General features: G+C 42.4%; 1 protein-coding gene across 1 annotated transcript; it reads right to left on the bottom strand.

Moving 5' to 3' along the window:
• Window positions 1–2,129: 2,129 nt before the first annotated feature.
• Window positions 2,130–8,849, bottom strand: LOC138637773 (uncharacterized). The gene is made up of 2 exons (XM_069726690.1): window positions 8,799–8,849; window positions 2,130–3,027 (listed from the first exon to the last, which is right to left on the bottom strand). The coding sequence occupies exons 1-2, from the start codon at window positions 8,813–8,815 to the stop codon at window positions 2,130–2,132; spliced, it is 915 nt and encodes a 304-aa protein (XP_069582791.1). The 5' UTR covers window positions 8,816–8,849.
• Between the last annotated feature and the right edge of the window lie 11,576 nt (window positions 8,850–20,425).

Raw genomic sequence — 20,425 nt, 5'->3', positions numbered from 1 at the left:
ACGCCAAACTGGTACAGAGGGGTGTGGACCCTGTCCTTGTGTTGTTTCTTTTTCTTTTATTTTTTGTCTTTTAAGCAATTGTAACTTTATGCAAATCATTTAAGAATGCATTTTATTATCATCGTTCAAATATGATCTATCAATGCCAACTGTTTTAAGCAATGTGCAGAATGAGCTTAAACAATATTTGTTACCATGTCATTGCAGTGGATGATGTTATGAGACGATGGCGCAGCATCAGGGACCAGTACCGGCGGGAAAGGCAGCAGCAGGCAAGAAGTGGGTCAGCAGCACCAGCCAAAAAAAGGAAGTACATTTACTACGATCGTCTTTCCTTTTTGCATGCCACTATGGATCTAAGGCAGTAAGTCAAAACAACACAACACATTTTTTTTTTTTAAATATTAGTATTAATATTATTTGTTCTGGTTCTAGCGCCATTTATTCCATGGCGCTTTACATGTAAGGAGGGGTAAACATTTTCCAAAAAATATTATTAAAAAAATAATGAAAAAAAACAAAATGGTACAGGAGGAGAGAGGACCCTGCCCGCAAAGCCTCACAAGCTACAACAAGGGATGAGTGAGAATACAGTAGGCGAGGATAGAGCTGTTCATGCAGTGGTTTGGTCAATCGGTGGTTACTGCAGGTTATCTGCTTTTTGGAAGAGGTGGTTCTTCATGCTCTTTTTGTAGCTTTCAATGGTTGGCGAGAGTATGATGTGCTGTGGTAGTGGTTTCCACAGTAGGGGTGATACACGAGATAAATCTTGTATACGATTGTGGGAATAGGAGATAAGAGGGGAGTAGAGAAGATCTTGTGAGGATCGGAGGTTGTGCGTAGGTAATTACCGGGAGACGAGGTCACAGATGTCTAATAAAATTATGTTATCAAATGACTTGAAGTGTTGAAGAAGAGGTGGCAGGCCCAACTTTGGCCTCTTCTACCTCCATCCTTCCAGGTCCATCGGCTTCTGCATCACAAGAGACAGCAGCAAGTGTGGAATATGCAGCACCACCACCCTCAGCAGCTCCTGATCCTGGAAGCCAGGAAGAGCATGGGCACAGCAGCAGCCCTACTGTCCCATGGGTGTCCTCCCCACAGGCAGCTGGGGCTTTACACAGAGGCCGAAGTAATAGAGAGCTGCAAGCCAGTAGGAGGGATGTGGATGCTGGGGTCCTCAATTATTTGGCCAGGGCAGCCACGGATGATGGAGAGGAGGCCTTTGCTCGCAGCCTTGCCCGGTACCTTCGTCCCCTTCCCCGTGAGGTGAGGCTACGTGTGAGAGGGTGTATTGAAATCCTGATTGATTTAAACACCCCTCCAATTAACCCCTATGAGGTGTTTGAATTTCTTGAGAGAAGGCAGCTTTCACAAACTAACCTCTTGCGCCTTCAAATAACTCAACAGGTGCATGGTCAATCAGGATTTGAAGCACCTCCTCCATGTATGCCTACACCTCAACCCCTCCCAACCCAAAATCAACAAAGGCCAGCACCGTACCAAATGGCAGCCTACAACCCAACTTCCCAATATGGCCACTTTTCCAGACCCAGTGATGTAGGCTGGTCACAACCTAGGTTTGGACAACATGGCCATTTTGGGGGTGGGTATGAGTCCAGCCAATATGTCCATCAGCATGAGGGCCAGAGACAATTACCTTATGGCCAATACCCAACTGGCCAATATGAACAAGGCCTGTATTTGGCTCAGCAACCCACTGCATCCTCACAGGGTGAAGGACAATTGGCCCAACAAAGGCCGCCAACTTACAGGGATCTGTAAGCCAATTTTTTTTCTTTTTCTTTGTTACGCAAAACCATGTTTTTGGTTAGTTTGTGCTGTATTTGCACTTTGTTGTGTTTTGTTGTTGGAAAAAAATACAAAAACAACAAAAAAATTGAAACCATATGCAAAAAATATGGTTAAAAGTTTACAACAAAAGGCTTTTGCTGTTAGTAAAAAATGTCAAAAGCCAATTGATGTTTGTGGAACAATCATTATATTACATCACACACACATATGCTCTGTTCATAATCATCTGGTAATTAAGGAAATACAACACACAGAGTACTGTTTCTTTGGCACAAAAAAATTTATGCTAATAATATATTTGGAAAATAAGAAAATCACAACTGAGAAACAGCATAATCTTGCCAGGGAGTAGCACCATGAGGAGAAACAAAATAATTGGTGAAAACATCCCTAACTTTTATGCCAGAAAGGGGACGGCGCGGACGAGGGCCATGTGGTGTAGGCCTAATCACATTGCTCAACATGTGTTCAGCAATATCAGCTGAGGAGCAATCATGTATGCGGGTAAAATTGTGCAACATTACAGAGGCTTTTATGACTTCATTCACTGTAGCCTCACTGAGCTGAATGGCAGACTGGAGGACACGCCATTTGGCCACCAGAATACCAAAGGCGCACTCCACCAGTCTCTGCGGCTTAGAAATCAAATTAAAGATCCTCCGCCGGTGGTCCAGGTTGCGCCGGGGATAAGGCCTCATTACGTGTCTCGTCAGTTGGAACGCCTCATCTCCAACCAGAAGAAAAGGCACTGCTTCCGCATTGGAGCCTGGGAGTTGTTGTGGTGGTGGGAGGTCTAACTGTTTGTCACATAGCCGCCGACCCATAATGGACAAATTGAAGACCCTAGAGTCTCCAGTTCGGCCATAGGCCCCAATGTCTACAATTATAAACCTGTAGATACTGTCAACTACAGCTAACAGAACTACAGAGAAAAACTGCTTATAATTGTAGAATTGGGAGCCAGAGTTCGGCGGCTTACGCACCCTGATATGTTTCCCATCCACGGCTCCAATGCACTTTGGGAAGTCACAAGTGTCCTGAAACCCAAGGGCTATTTTGAGCCAATCAGCCTGTTTTTGCTCAGGCATGACAAGTTCCTGGAGTTTAGCCCATATTTGACTACAGGTTGACCGCACAATGCCCGAAATTGTCGACCGGCCAATCAGAAACTCCAGGTGTAGTCCCGCATACGACAAGCCAGTGGACAGGAAGCTGAAAGTGTAAAAAAAGGAATATTAGGTATGTAACAAGAGTTCACACAAAACATGAAGAAGCACAAGTAGATTGGATATTTTAAAAAACATGATTAACGCTGTAAAATGAAAAATTTACCTAGGGTATTTAACTATAACATTAAACACACTTTTTTGGATCTGCTTGTGCCATAATGTACACATAAACTTGACAAAACCTACTAGAACACAACACATAAACAAAAAAAATCATCAACATACAGTATGTGAGGATGTTGAATACATACTGTAAGGTAAGAAGAAGACGCTCCTCTGGCTTTGCACATCCTTGTGTCCTGAATGGTGATACCTGGACATAATATCTCCAACAATATAGCAAAGGTTCTGATGGTCATGCGACAGTACAGATAGAACTTGTCAGGATGTGCCTGCAGAGCTGTATAGAGCCTCTGAAAATGGCCTTAGTAAGGCGTTTAGTCAAAAGAGGATGCACCCACATTCTTCTTTTCCTCCTTCGCGGCTCTACAATCACAGGGTATGGCTGGCCAAACCGACGCGACAAGACCCAGTTAAACAAAACCCGCTGAGTTGGGGTGAAGTGCAGTAGGTCAGACATGGTGCAAACGTTACCACAACACACCAACAGATGCACAATGACAAAATGGCCATATGGGAGGGTGCCACCTGTTGTAGAGGCCTTAAATAGGGTTGCTGATGCTGATTTAAATTAATTTCAGCCTCAAAAACTGTTAAATGTCCATTTTGTCAGGTTGCGTGAAAAATACGCATTACGGATGTCATACGGATTACATACGCAACATTACATGTGCAAAATACGCAACCACATCTTGCCTACGGATTACATACGGATCACCATTTCTGGAATTTTTATGCATATAAATACGGACCGTATTTCCATACGCTGAGTGTGACGCCGGCCTTAGGGTGCTTTCATGACAGTACGGTAAGTAAAAGTAACAGAACAAGTAATTGTGTACTCCCTAATGGTTATGTTTGTATAGGTTTACTGATGAATGTCTATAGCATTTGTTACCATCCACCTCTCGTGTCTCCCCTTTTCCTCATAGTTTGTAAGCTTGCGAGCAGGGCCCTCATTTCTCCTGGTATCTGTTTTGAACTGTATTTCTGTTATGCTGTAATGTCTATTGTCTGTGCAAGTCCCCTCTATAATTTGTAAAGCGCTGCGGAATATGTTGGCGCTATATAAATAAAAATTATTATTATTATTATATTATTATCAATCTAGAACAAAAGAAGCCGCACAGCTGTTCTGAAATCAACCACGGTGTATTCAATGCATGATCAGATCCCAGGAGTCCGACAGCCAGGTAGAGGTGCTCGCATGAAGATAAATAGAATACCCAAGGCGCCGGTCTTTGGGTGCCGGGGGGAGGGGGGCGGGCGTTCGGAGGGAGGGAGGGTGTGTTCCTCTCACCTGCCTTTTTAGGCCCGCGTCATTCTCCTGCACCTGAGACCCGTGGAAGCGCTATTGTCGGCGCGAAACGGCCGTCGTCACATCCTGCTCACCGCCTTCCTTCCGTGTTATCCTGTAGCCGTGAAGATGCCGTTGTTTGCATTTTTCTAATAAAAGGACGCAGACCACACTGGAGAGTGTTGCCGCTTTTTTCTACACATCGCCTTACTGATGAATGTGTCAGTGTAGGCTTAACTCTATTGTGTGCACATAAAGAAAGGTGTATATATACATTCTCCTAATCAATATCTATCCAATTTACTTGCCAGTTGTTCTAATGCTAAGGTTGATTGGTGTCAGGTCTGAGCTGCTTTGGTGGCATGAAGGGGCCCAACACAATAAAAGACAGATTGTGTTAATGCTATGATGACTGATCTCTTTCTCTCTGTGTGTTTCTCTCGATAATAGAAATATTTTTTCTCTTTCAAAATAATTTGGTTATCTTGCCTAATAAGAGAATTTTTAAAAAGCAAAAACTATGGCCCAGAGGTGGAATTATGGAGTCAGACGCTCCTGATGCATGAATAGGTGCTTGCCTCTTCATGAATCTGACGCATCTGAAAAGTGTTGTAAGTCAGTGTGCACTATGCCAAAAATCTCACTCCAGTCATGCTCTGGAATAAGATTTCTGGCATAGGGAATACCACAGCCCTGCCCCAACTCCACCCATTTCTGCAGACTTGATAGAAGCTGGTGTGACGACTCCAAAAGTTGCAAAATTAGGCTCAGCTCCCAAATTTTGTAACTTTTCAAAGCTTTTACTCCAGAATTCTGACATGAAAGCTTTGCTAAATCAAGCCGTACGTCCGAGGTGTCAAACTGCATTCCTCGAGGGCCGCCAACAGGTCATGTTTTCAGGATTTCCTTGTATTGCACAGGTGATAATTTAATCACCTGCACAGAATGATTCCAGCACCTTGTGGAATGCTAAGGAAATCCTGAAAACATGACCTGTTGGCGGCCCTCGAGGAATGCAGCTGGACACCTCTGTCTTATGAGCTGAGCAGCAATATTACCAGGTAGTGCCATGGAGGCTAGCTAGATGCTGTGCACTTTGTTCTCTTTTGTAAAAGCAATTGCCGACAGAAAATAGAGTTGCTTATATAATATGTTCTTACCTGCACTTAAAATAGGAAAAATAAGATAGGCATAGTAATTATAGATTGTTTCTACTCCACCAACCACAGACTGCAAATAACTGCAAATGTTGTATATTTTACCACACCGGTATGCATTTATACCATACCAGTAGGAAGTGACCCAAGAAAGACATGATAAAAATTTAATCTTTATTGGTTACATGTATAAAAACAAGAAATTAAATATTCCCCATTTGAAGAAGCATTGCTGCGAAACGACGTGGGACAGGACACAGCACCCTTCCCTGGTTGTACTACCTGGTAGCAACAGCATACCCCCTTTAGGTAATACCTTGATAACTTGATATACTATTTTGTCACAGAATATATCTGGACTGTGTTTGCTGCAGGGAGATGTTTGTAAGGAAATGTTTGAGGCTATATATGGCAAATGGACACTCACTAGCCCTGGTACCATCCCTATTCATATATATAACAATTTGCATACCCTTGGCTTAAACGTACTACAAGTAGGGAGCTTTTACTTGGGACCTACAGCGGTTTAGTCTCCACTGCTACTTGCTCTTCTATACTTTGGATATGTGTAATCCTTTTCCTTCCAAATAATTGTGTCTCGGTGCAGGCTCCTTCTCTTTTGGATATTCTGCTGTCTCCTTCCCAATTCTCTTGGAGGTTATTTCTTCACTCCACTGCCTTTTATATTTAATTTCTTGTTTTTATACATGTAACCAATAAAGATTTAATTTTTATCATTTCTTTCTTTGGGTCACTTCTTACTGGTATGGTATAAATGCATACCGGTGTGGTAAAATAATTATATATTGAAGTGATTTTTGGCCTATGTCACTAAGGACTATGGGAATTACAAATGTTGTATATTTGTAGAGAAAATGAAAAACTTGATGGAACTTGATGGAACACTTGTTCAGCTGATCCATTTTCTTCTGAACTCCTTCATACACATTTAGGCCAGTCTCACACGTCCAGATAATTCTGGTACCGGAAAAATCGGTACCGGAATTATCCGTGTCCGTGTGTCCGTGTGCTCATGTGGTACATCAGTGTGGCACACGTGCGGCATCCGTGTGCCGACTGGGTACCACACGCACCGTGCAGGAGACAGCGCTACAGTTAAGCACTGTCCCCTGCATCTGGTGCTGAAGCCACCATTCATTTCTTCTCTCCAGCATCGTTCGCTGGAGAGAAGATATGAAAAATCTTTTTTTTTTCTTTGGTGTTTAAAAAAAAGATCCCTGTTCCCAACCCCCTCCCACCCCCTGTGCAACAAACCCCCCCCCCCCCCCCGCTGTTAATAAAATACTTACCAGGCTCCCTCGCTGGCGCTGCTTCCTGTCCTTGCCGCAGCTTCTCCTGTATGAGCGGTCACGTGGTGCCGCCTATTACAGTGATGAATATGCGGCTCCACCTCCCATAGGGACACATTGATTTTAATGTGTCTACGTGTGTCAGTGTCTCCGGTACGTGAGGAAACTGTCACCTCACGTACTGGAGCCACTGACGTGTGAAACCGGCCTCAGCAGAAGATCAGATACCTCTCTTCCACAAAGCCATATACTCAGCAAACATGTTTTGAGAGAATACATTATAGGGCAGGGTCACCTGTCAGGTACTTCTGTCTTCTTGTTTGTTAGTTTTTCATTAAACATTAAACCAGAGTGTCTTGTTTGTAAAATACAAATATTCCAACGGTGTTTTGTAAGAAGTGATGAGGTGTAAATACTTCACAAGCAAAAACTGCACAAGAACGATGAATGCATGCACAAAGTGTGCAAACATCCATGTTGTAACCATGGCCACTAAATGTAGAAACAGTATTTACACAGGCAGAAAATACAAATACATCGAGAACATCTGACATCCACATGCAGACTTTGTCATTTTCTATTCAATCATTTTACTATAATGTAATATATAATTTTTGTGCAAGTTGAATAGATGACAACAGGGGGAATTGTGCAGATCCCTCCGCCAGCTCTAATCATCAGTCTAATTATGCAATTGACTGGCGAGTGATGAACGAGAATGCGGCTGCTCCCACTATTAAGCCGGTTATTTGGGAACTCACAGTGAGTAGTGAACCAGGACAGAAAGGTTCGGGGTGCATACTGTACACCTAGGGTCCATGCACGGACCCTTAACATGAACTTCTTCATGAAGTTCGTATTGCTGATCTTGTTCGGCACCCCGAACATTGGCTATTTCCCACGCTGTCATCTGTATGACAGTGCGAACAACATCAGCGGCTCTGACTGGCGGTAAGTTAGTTACCGCCGGTCAGAGAGCTACAGTTCCAATGCTGTCAGATGACAGTATGTGAGCCAGCAGCTGTGACCGGCGTTAAAAAGGTTACTGTCAGTTACAGGTGTCAGCTGATGAGAGCGTACTACTCTTATCCAGGTATGTCTGCTGTCACTGATAACAGCTAGAGCATTCGAGGCTGATGAGAGTATTCATCAGCCGGCGACTGTGCTATAAATAAATAAAATTACATGGGTTTTCTTCTAGTTTTGATAACCAGCTCAGGCAAAACCGACAACTGTGTGAAGCAACCCTCATCTGTTAGCTTTATAATGGCTGGTTATCAAGAATAGAGGTGTCACACACAGTTTTTTTAATTTATCTAAATAAATAATTAAAAAATGGCATGGGGGCCCCCCATTTCCGACCACCAGCCAAGCTAAAGCAGACAGCTGGAGACTGGTATTCTCAGACTGGTAAGGGGCCATGGATATTGGCCCCGGAGCCTAAAAATAGCAGCCTGCAGCCGCACCAGTAAAAGCGCATCTATTAGATGTGCCAATTCTGGCGCTTTGCCCACTCTTCCCACTTGCCCTGGTGCGATGGCAGATATGGTTGATATGGCATCTGACATGAATCCCAAGGATTAGTAATGGAGAGGCATCTATGAGATGTTCCCATTACTAACCCCATAGTATAGTCACATTGGAAATAAAAAACACCTTGAATAAAGTCCTTTAAAATAAAGATGCTGACATCTTTTTTTTTTTTAATTTAAAAACCTTGATGATTAATTCACTGAAGCCCATGTCCCCTATAAAAGAATTAAAATAATAAACAATCATATCGCTGACTTGTCCGGCGTAAAGATAATCCTCTGGTGTCAATGTCCCCTGTAAAAGAGTAAAAAAAAAAAAAACCAACCATATTGCTTACCTCCCCGACGAGAACATAATCCATTTGTTATTTGACAAGTCTAGCTCTGCTACATCTAGATGTCAGGATGAATGCTGGCATGATGTAAGCATTCAGCCTGCCAGCCAGAAGAGACATCGAGCTGCGGGCAATAATAATGTGAAAAATAATAATGAACTTGGTTCAACTCACTGAAGTCACAGCTATGCCTTGAGGAAGTTCTCATGCTAGCGGTGATGTTGTTGAGGTGAACGGAGTTCATTGGCTGAAAAGTAGGCAGTGCTTATAAAACAAAATACAAAGATGTTACAACATGGGAACAAAACAATACGCTATATACAATTACATATGATAAAAAGTAATAACAAAAGAGAAGTACTAAACCTGTTGTTGCAGAAATGACTCATATCTTTAACCCCTTTACCCCCAAGGGTGGTTTGCACGTTAATGACCGGGCCAATTTTTACAATTCTGACCACTGTCCCTTTGTGAGGTTATAACTCTGGAACGCTTCAACGGATCCCAGTGATTCTGACACTGTTTTCTCGTGACATATTGTACTTCATGACAATGGTAAAAATTATTTGATAGTACCTGCGTTTATTTGTGAAAAAAACGGAAATTTAGCGAAAATTATGAAAATTTCGCAATTTTCCAACTTTGAATTTTTATGCAATTAAATCACAGAGATATGTCACACAAAATACTTAATAAGTAACATTTCCCATATGTCTACTTTACATCAGCACAATTTTGGAACCAAAATTTTTTTTTGTTAGGGAGCTATAAGGGTTAAAAGTTGACCAGCAATTTCTCATTTCTACAACACCATTTTATTTTAGGGACCACATCTCATTTGAAGTCATTTTGAGGGGTCTATATGATAGAAAATATCCAAGTGTGACACCATTCTAAAAACTACACCCCTCAAGGTGCTCAAAACCATATTCAAGAAGTTTATTAACCCTTCTGGTGCTTCACAGGAATTTTTTGAATGTTTAAATAAAAATGAACATTTAACTTTTTTTCACAAAAAATTTAATTCAGCTCCAATTTGTTTTATTTTACCAAGGGTAACAGGAGAAAATGGACCCCAAACATTGTTGTACAATTTGTCCTGAGTACGCCAATACCCCACATGTGGGGGTAAACCACTGTTTGGGGGCATGGCAGAGCTCGGAAGCGAAGGAGCGCCATTTGACTTTTCAATGCAAAATTGACTGGAATTGAGATGGGACGCCATGTTTCGTTTGGAGAGCCCCTGATGTGCCTAAACATTGAAACCCCCCACAAGTGACACCATTTTGGAAAGTAGACCCCCTAAGGAACTTATCTAGAGGTGTGGTGAGCACTTTGACCCACCAAGTGCTTCACAGAAGTTTATAATGTAGAACCGTAAAAATAAAAAATCATATTTTTTCACAAAAATTAACTTTCCGCCCCCAATTTTTTATTTTCCCAAGGGTAAGAGAAGAAATTGGACACCAAAAGTTGTTGTACAATTTGTCCTGAGTACGCTGATACCCGATATGTGGGGGTAAACCATTGTTTGGGCGGATGGGAGAGCTCGGAAGGGAAGGAGCGCCGTTTGACTTTTCAATGCAAAATTGACAGGAATTGTGATGGGACGCCATGTTGCGTTTGGAGAGCCCCTGATGTGCCTAAACATTGAAACCCTCACAAGTGACACCATTTTGGAAAGTAGACCCCCTAAGGAACTTATCTAGAGGTGTGGTGAGCACTTTGACCCACCAAGTGCTTCACAGAAGTTTATAATGTAGAACCGTAAAAATAAAAAATCATATTTTTTCACAAAAATTATCTTTTTGCTCCCAATTTTTTATTTTCCCAAGGGTAAGAGAAGAAATTGGACCCCAAAAGTTGTTGTACAATTTGTCCTGAGTACGCTGATACCCCATATGTGCGGGTAAACCACTGTTTGGGCGGATGGGAGAGCTCGGAAGGGAAGGAGCGCCATTTGATTTTTCAATGCAAAATTGACAGGAATTGAGATGGGACGCCATGTTGCGTTTGGAGAGCCACTGATGTGCCTAAACATTGAAACCCCCCACAAGTGACACCATTTTGGAAAGTAGACCCCCTAAGGAACTTATCTAGAGGTGTGGTGAGCACTTTGACCCACCAAGTGCTTCACAGAAGTTTATAATGCAGAGCCGTAAAAATAAAACAAAAAATTTTTCCCACAAAAATTATTTTTTTAGCCCCCAGTTTTGTATTTTCCCGAGGGTAACAGGAGAAAGTGGACCCCAAAATTTGTTGCCCAATTTGTCCTGAGTGCGATGATACACCATATGTGGGGGGAACCACTGTTTGGGCGCATGGGAGGGTTTGGAAGGGAAGGAGTGCCATTTGAATGCAGACTTAGATGGAATGGTCTGCAGGTGTCACATTGCGTTTGCAGAGCCCCTAATGTACCTAAACAGTAGAAACCCCCCACAATTGACACCATTTTGGAAAGTAGACCCCCTAAAGAACTTATCTACATGTGTCGTGAGCGCTTTGACCCACCAAGGGCTTCACAGAAGTTTATAATGGAGAGACGTAAAAATAAAACAAAATTTTTTTCCCACAAAAATTATTTTTTAGCCCCCAGTTTTGTATTTTCCCGAGGGTAACAGGAGAAATTAGACCCCAAAATTTGTTGTCCAATTTGTCCTGAGTGCGCTGATACCCCATATGTGGGGGGGAACCACTGTTTGGGCGCATGGGAGGGCTCGGAAGGGAAGGAGCTCCATTTGGAATGCAGACTTAGATGGAATGGTCTGCAGGTGTCACATTGCATTTGCAGAGCCCCTAATGTACCGAAACAGTAGAAACCCCCCACAAGTGACACCATTTTGGAAACTAGACCCCCTAAGGAACTCATCTAGATGTGTTGTGAGAGCTTTGAACCCCCAAGTGTTTCACTACAGTTTGTAACGCAGAGCCGTGAAAATTAAAAAAAAAATCTTTCCCCAAAAAATTATTTTTTAGCCCCCAGTTTTGTATCTTCCCAAGGGTAACAGGAGAAATTGGACCCCAAAATGTGTTGTCCTATTTGTCCTGAGTACACTGATACCCCATATGTTGGGGTAAACCCCTGTTTGGGCACACGGGAGAGCTCGGAAGGGAAGAAGCACTGTTTTACTTTTTCAACGCAGAATTGGCTGGAATTGAGATCGGACGCCATGTCGCGTTTGGAGAGCCCCTGATGTGCCTAACAGTGGAAACCCCCCAATTATAACTGAAACCCTAATCCAAGCACACCCCTAACCCTAATCCCAACAGTAACCCTAACCACACCTCTAACCCTGACTCACCCCTAACCCTAATCCCAACCCTATTCCCAACTGTAAATGTAATCTAAACCCTAACCGTAACTTTAGCCCCAACCCTAACTGTAGCCCTAACCCTAGCCCTAACCCTAGCCCTAACCCTAGCCCTAACCCTAGCCCTAACCCTAGCCCTAGCCCTAACCCTAACCCTAGCCCTAATGGAAAAATGGAAATAAATACATTTTTTTAATTTTTCCCTAACTAAGGGGGTGATGAAGGGGGGTTTGATTTACTTTTATAGCGGGTTTTTTAGCGGATTTTTATGTGTTGGCAGCCGTCACACACTGAAAGACGCTTTTTACTGCAAAAAATATTTTTTGCGTTACCACATTTTGAGAGCAATAATTTTTCCATATTTTGGTTCACAGAGTCATGTGAGGTCTTGTTTTTTGCGGGACGAGTTGACGTTTTTATTGGTAACATTTTCGGGCACGTTACATTTTTTGATCGCTTTTTATTCCGATTTTTGTGAGGCAGAATGACCAAAAACCAGCTATTCATGAATTTCTTTTGGGGGAGGCGTTTATACCGTTCCGCGTTTGGTAAAATTGATAAATCAGTTTTATTCTTCGGGTCAGTACGATTACAGCGACACCTCATTTATATCATTTTTTTATGTTTTGACGCTTTTATACGATAAAAACTATTTTATAGAAAAAATAATTATTTTTGCATCGCTTTATTCTCAGGACTATAACTTTTTTTTTTTTGCTGATGATGCTGTATGGCAGCTCATTTTTTGCGGGACAAGATGACGCTTTCAGCGGTATCATGGTTATTTATATCTGTCTTTTTGATCGCGTGTTATTCCACTTTTTGTTCGGCAGTATGATAATAAAGCATTGTTTTTTGCCTCACTTTTTTTTTTCTTACGGTGTTTACTGAAGGGGTTAACTAGTGGGCCAGTTTTATAGGTCGGGCCGTTACGGACGCGGCGATACTAAATATGTGTACTTTTATTGTTTTTTTTTTATTTAAAGAAATGTATTTAGGGGAATAATATTTTTTTTTTTTTTTCATTATTTAGGAAAAAATTTTTTTTACACATTTTGAAATTTTTTTTTTAAACTTTTTTACATTGTCCCAGGGGGGACATCACAGATCGGTGATCTGACAGTTTGCACAGCACTCTGTCAGATCACCGATCTGAGAGCAGTGCAGGATGCTTCAAAGTGCCTGCTCTGAGCAGGCTCTGTGAAGCCACCTCCCTCCCTGCAGGACCCGGATCCGTGGCCATCTTGGATCCGGGCCTGGAACAAGCAGGGAGGAAGGTAAGACCCTCGCAGCAATGTTTCATGTTTGATCGCGGTGTGCCGGGGGTTAATGTGCCGGGAGCGGTCCGTGACCGCTCCTGGCACATAGTGCCGGATGTCAGCTGCGATAGGCAGCTGACACCCGGCCGCGATCGGCCGCGCTCCCCCCGTGAGCGCCGCCGATCGCGCTGGACGTACTATCCCGTCGGTGGTCATAGGGGCCCACCCCACCTCGACGGGATAGTACGTCCGATGTCAGAAAGGGGTTAAGGATGGAAGCACTCCGATTAGGAAAATAGAACACTCTCACAGAGAACTGTGTCTTCAAGAAATTAATCTATATATATAATTGTCTAACGGGTACTTCCGTCTTTCTGTCGGCAACTTCCGTCACGAAAACCCGCGTCACTGATTGGTCTCACCAGCTGCCTGTCGTGGCTGCCGCGACCAATCAGCGATGGGCACAGTCCGATTAGTCCCTCCCTACTCCTCTGCAGTCAGTGCCCGGCACCCTCTCCATACTCCCCACAGTCAGTGCCCGGCGCCCGCATACTCCCCTCCACTCACCGCTCACACAGGGTTAATGCCAGCAGTAACGTACTGCGCTATGCTGTGGGTAACGTTACCGCTGCCATTAACCCTGTGTGTCCCCAACTTTTAACTATTGATGCTGTCTATGCAGCGTCAATAGTAAAAAGATCTAATGTTAACCCTTGTCAGGCTGCATAATTTTACAACCTTAACAGGCTGCATAGGTACAATTGTACCTTCACATATACCTCCACTGTGGGAAGACTTTACTTGGTTTCAGAAACTAAAGTTCATTCAGCTACAAATGTTATGCTGATATCTATTGTTCAGTGTTGTTACTGGTCACTTATGTTGCTGTCAATTAAGTTAATTCAAACTGGGAGTGGCTTCTACTTGTCTTCCTGCCTCCCTCTTCTCATTAGCCATTTTGCTTTTCATCTCATTGCTGTGAGCACACATTTCTAGGCTTGTGAAGTCTTCAATTTCTTGGAAACGAAGGTAGGAAAGTCTCACAGCATCTAACAGCCAGTTATACCTTTATTCTCATTATGTGGGGACAGAACAGTCAAATTGTCTTTCAGCCTGGACTTGGCTTACATATATTTTGTATGAAACTTATCACTATAGGTATAATTTTTATACGAAAAATGGATAATAATTAGTATCTACATATTGTTTTACGATGTTTTATTTATATTCAGCACAAAATACGAAGCCAAAATTCATCTAGCAAGTCATCATGAGTGATAGTAATGCTGGATCTAGTTTCCGCCATAATCCAAGAAAACGTGTTTGCAGGTTAGTATAATTTTGTGAAAAGCCAATAATGTAGTATTTCGGAAAATTATTTATTTTACATTTTTTCATATTTACAGATTTACGTCTGACGAAATAATGCGAATGCTAGAAGAATCTGATTCTGAGCATGAGGATGAACCATATGTTCCATCTGATGATGAAAACTATGTACCACAAGTGGATGTTACTGAAGAAGATTCAGACATTGAACAAGAAATGGTCATAGAGCATGAAAATGAATACGAATCAGACGAAAGTGTTGAGGATGATTCTGTGCCTCAAAGTGCAGGCGACATTTGGACTGCTAAGGATGAAACTCAATGGTGCAGTAATCCACTGCCAAATGCACAAACAAAATCTCGTAATGTCCTACGACAAAGAGGTGGCCCTGCAGCAATCAGCAACCTATATACAGCAAAAGAGCTATTCAAGTCCATCATGACTCCCGAGATGTGTGACATCATATTACGGGAAACGAATCGAAAGGCCAAGAGAGTTTGTGATGCTTACAACAACGAACTGGTACAACGTTTTCCTGATTCTTCCAAACGGCCACCACAAAAAACATTCAAGCAATTTACTGAAACTGAACTTCATGCATTTTTGGGCATACTGATTGCTGCTGGTGTGCACAGAGCCAACAAAGAGAATCTGGAGGAAATGTGGAATGTTGCTGCTCTGCCTCTTATACGTGCAGCCATGTCTCGTGACCGCTTCAAGATGATACTCAGATTTATCAGGTTTGACAACGAAAATACACGTGCAGAACGTGTGCAAACAGATAAAGCTGCACCAATACGGGACATCTGGACAATGCTGAACAGTAATCTGGAGAGAGCCTACAAGCCATATCATTGTATCACCGTCGACGAGCAATTATTTCCATTTAGAGGTCATACTAAATTTACCCAGTATATACCTTCAAAACCAGCTAAATATGGCATAAAGATTTTCTGGGCTTGTGACTCATCAAATGCCTACCCTTTACAAGGTCAGCTCTACACTGGGAAACCAACTGATGGTCCTCGACAAGTAAACATTGGAGAACGAACAGTATTGGACCTAGTGAGCTCGTATAAAGGCTCTGGAAGAAATGTCACCACCGATAACTTCTTTACAACCATGGAACTAGCTAAGGTATTGAACTCCTGGAACATGACACTAGTTGGTACAGTGAGAAAAAACAAAAGGTTCCTACCTAACAACATGCAGCCTGCCAAAGAAAGGCCTGTATACTCGACAAATTTTGCCTACAATCATGATGCAACAGTCTGTTCATATGTACCAAAGAAGAACAAATCAGTCGTGCTTCTATCATCTATGCACATGACGGGAGAAGTTGAAGAGACACTAGCAGCCAAGCCAGAGATAATAAAATACTACAACATAACAAAAGGTGGCGTTGATGTTATGGATAAAATGTTGGGAGAGTACACTGTGAAACGACGAACATCACGTTGGACTTTGGCATTTTTCTACAATATGATTGATGTCAGTGGGTTAGCATCCTACATCATCTACAGAGAACACAATCCAAGCTTCAGGGCAAAGGATCAACGAAGAAAGTTCCTGAAAGATCTCGCAAATCAGCTGTGTATGATTGCAATTGAAGATCGTAGTACAAACAAAATGATAATGAGAAACCATTTTCTTCGAGGTGCAGTAGAAATGGTGCTTGGACGATGCATTGTGGTAGCATCGCAGCCAGCAGCTGGCCCCAAAATACCTCATGGTAGTCGTGGACCCTCCCCTGTTGTTGGTAGTTGCTATGTCTGCAGAGACCTGAGGCGAAAACAACGCAAGACTAGAAAGTCTTGTGTGGTTTGTGTGAAACCCATTTGCGATGAACACTCTGTAGCAAAGCCAACATGCATTACTTGCAAAGAAAATCAATAAAAAAAAGTTTCTTACATTTTCTTTTATAATGTAAATGAACAGTTTTTTACTTGTTTATAATAGTTAAATAGCATTATCATTAAAAAAAAATTTATGCTTTTTCCCTTGCATTATCTTCATTCAAAATATATGAGGTACATTTGTACCTATGCAGCTTGTTATGGATGCAAAAAGATCTCGACCCCTTATCTCGGAAGCGGGTGGAGATATTTTATTGAAATTTGGCCAATATATTCTGGACCAAAAATGTAGAGATGTCACGAAATTTCAGCCCTCTACGTCTTTTCAAAAAAAAGTTATTGCAATTTTAAAACGGAATAGTTACAATTGTACCTATTCAGCCGGATAAGGGTTAAAAATAATTAAAAAAAAAAAACAAAAACCTGCTATGCTCACCCTCCGTAGTCCGCCATCTTCCGTTACCAGAGATGCTTTGCGAAATTACCCAGAAGACTTAGTGGTCTCGCGAGACCGCTAAGTCATCTGGGTAATTTCGCAATGCATCCTGCATAGGGACAGCTTTGCTGGATCCCAGGGGGTGAGTATATAACTATTTTTTGTTTTAATTATCTTTTTTAAACATGTGCCCACACTGCTATATACTACGTGGGCTGCGTTATATACAGCGTGGCTGCTATATACTACATGGACAGTGTTATATACTACGTGGGCTGCGTTATATACCGCGTGGGCTGCGTTATATACCGCATGGCTGCTATATACTATGTGGCCAGTGTTATATACTACGTGGGCAGTATTATATACCGCATGGGCAATGTCATATACCGCATGGGCTGCGTTATATACCGCGTGGCTGCTATATACTACGTGGCCAGTGTTAGATACTATGTAGGCTGTGTTATGTACTGCGTGGCCTGTGCTATATATTACATGGCCACTGTTATATACTGCATGGCATTTGTTGTATACTACGTCGCCTGTGTTATATACTGCGTGGCTGCTATATACTGCGTGGGCTGTGTTATATACTGTTTGGGCTGTGTAATATACTGCGTGGCCAATGTTATACAGTGGGGCAAAAAAGTATAGTCAGTCAGCAATAGTGCAAGTTCCACCACTTAAAAAGATGAGAGGCGTCTGTAATTTACATCATAGGTAGACCTCAACTATGGGAGACAAACTGAGAAAAAAAAATCCAGAAAATCACATTGTCTGTTTTTTTAACAATTTATTTGCATATTATGGTGGAAAATAAGTATTTGGTCAGAAACAAACAATCAAGATTTCTGGCTCTCACAGACCTGTAACTTCTTCTTTAAGAGTCTCCTCTTTCCTCCACTCATTACCTGTAGTAATGGCACCTGTTTAAACTTGTTATCAGTATAAAAAGACACCTGTGCACACCCTCAAACAGTCTGACTCCAAACTCCACTATGGTGAAGACCAAAGAGCTGTCAAAGGACACCAGAAACAAAATTGTAGCCCTGCACCAGGCTGGGAAGACTGAATCTGCAATAGCCAACCAGCTTGGAGTGAAGAAATCAACAGTGGGAGCAATAATTAGAAAATGGAAGACATACAAGACCACTGATAATCTCCCTCGATCTGGGGCTCCACGCAAAATCCCACCCCGTGGGGTCAGAATGATCACAAGAATGGTGAGCAAAAATACCAGAACCACGCGGGGGGACCTAGTGAATGAACTGCAGAGAGCTGGGACCAATGTAACAAGGCCTACCATAAGTAACACACTACGCCACCATGGACTCAGATCCTGCAGTGCCAGACGTGTCCCACTGCTTAAGCCAGTACATGTCCGGGCCCGTCTGAAGTTTGCTAGAGAGCATTTGGATGATCCAGAGGAGTTTTGGGAGAATGTCCTATGGTCTGATGAAACCAAACTGGAACTGTTTGGTAGAAACACAACTTGTCGTGTTTGGAGGAAAAAGAATACTGAGTTGCATCCATCAAACACCATACCTACTGTAAGGCATGGTGGTGGAAACATCATGCTTTGGGGCTGTTTCTCTGCAAAGGGGCCAGGACGACTGATTCGGGTACATGAAAGAATGAATGGGGCCATGTATCGTGAGATTTTGAGTGCAAACCTCCTTCCATCAGCAAGGCCATTGAAGATGAAACGTGGCTGGGTCTTTCAACATGACAATGATCCAAAGCACACCGCCAGGGCAACGAAGGAGTGGTTTCGTAAGAAGCATTTCAAGGTCCTGGAGTGGCCTAGCCAGTCTCCAGATCTCAACCTTATAGAAAACCTTTGGAGGGAGTTGAAAGTCCGTGTTGCCAAGCGAAAAGCCAAAAACATCACTGCTCTAGAGGAGATCTGCATGGAGGAAAGGGCCAACATACCAATAACAGTGTGTGGCAACCTTGTGAAGACTTACAGAAAACGTTTGACCTCTGTCATTGCCAACAAAGGATATATTACAAAGTATTGAGATGAAATTTTGTTTCTGACCAAATACTTATTTTCCACCATAATATGCAAATAAATTGTTAAAAAAACAGACAATGTGATTTTCTGGATTTTTTTTTCTCAGTTTGTCTCCCATAGTTGAGGTCTACCTATGATGTAAATTACAGACGCCTCTCATCTTTTTAAGTGGTGGAACTTGCACTATTGCTGACTGACTAAATACTTTTTTGCCCCACTGTATATTGCATGGCCTGTATTAACGCATCGGGTATTCTACAATATGTATGTATATAGCAGCCACATAGTATATAGCACAGGCCACGTAGTATTTGTCTTCTATATACTACATGGCTCCTATATATTACGAGGCCTGTGCTATATACTATGTGGCTGCTATACAGGTCCTTCTCAAAAAATTAGCATATAGTGTTAAATTTCATTATTTACCATAATGTAATGATTACAATTAAACTTTCATATATTATAGATTCATTATCCACCAACTGAAATTTGTCAGGTCTTTTATTGTTTTAATACTGATGATTTTGGCATACAACTCCTGATAACCCAAAAAACCTGTCTCAATAAATTAGCATATTTCACCCATCCAATCACATAAAAGTGTTTTTTAATAACAAACAAAAAACCAACAAATAATAATGTTCAGTTATGCACTCAATACTTGGTCGGGAATCCTTTGGCAGAAATGACTGCTTCAATGCGGCGTGGCATGGAGGCAATCAGCCTGTGACACTGCTGAGATGTTATGGAGGCCCAGGATGCTTCAATAGCGGCCTTAAGCTCATCCAGAGTGTTGGGTCTTGCGTCTCTCAACTTTCTCTTCACAATATCCCACAGATTCTCTATGGGGTTCAGGTCAGGAGAGTTGGCAGGCCAATTGAGCACAGTAATACCATGGTCAGTAAACCATTTACCAGTGGTTTTGGCACTGTGAGCAGGTGCCAGGTCGTGCTGAAAAATGAAATCTTCATCTCCATAAAGCATTTCAGCCGATGGAAGCATGAAGTGCTCCAAAATCTCCTGATAGCTAGCTGCATTGACCCTGCCCTTGATGAAACACTGGACCAACACCAGCAGCTGACATGGCACCCCACACCATCACTGACTGTGGGTACTTGACACTGGACTTCAGGCATTTTGGCATTTCCTTCTCCCCAGTCTTCCTCCAGACTCTGGCACCTTGATTTCCGAATGACATGCAAAATTTGCTTTCATCAGAAAAAAGTACTTGGGACCACTTAGCAACAGTCCAGTGCTGCTTCTCTGTAGCCCAGGTCAGGCGCCTCTGCCGCTGTTTATGGTTCAAAAGTGGCTTTACCTGGGGAATGCGGCACCTGTAGCCCATTTCCTGCACACGCCTGTGCACGGTGGCTCTGGATGTTTCCACACCAGACTCAGTCCACTGCTTCCTCAGGTTCC

This window comes from Ranitomeya imitator, chromosome 5, assembly GCF_032444005.1.
Source record: "Ranitomeya imitator isolate aRanImi1 chromosome 5, aRanImi1.pri, whole genome shotgun sequence".
Taxonomy (NCBI): domain Eukaryota; kingdom Metazoa; phylum Chordata; class Amphibia; order Anura; family Dendrobatidae; genus Ranitomeya; species Ranitomeya imitator.
Note: the sequence above shows the minus strand (reverse complement) of the source record. Positions and strands in the feature narration are given on the sequence as shown.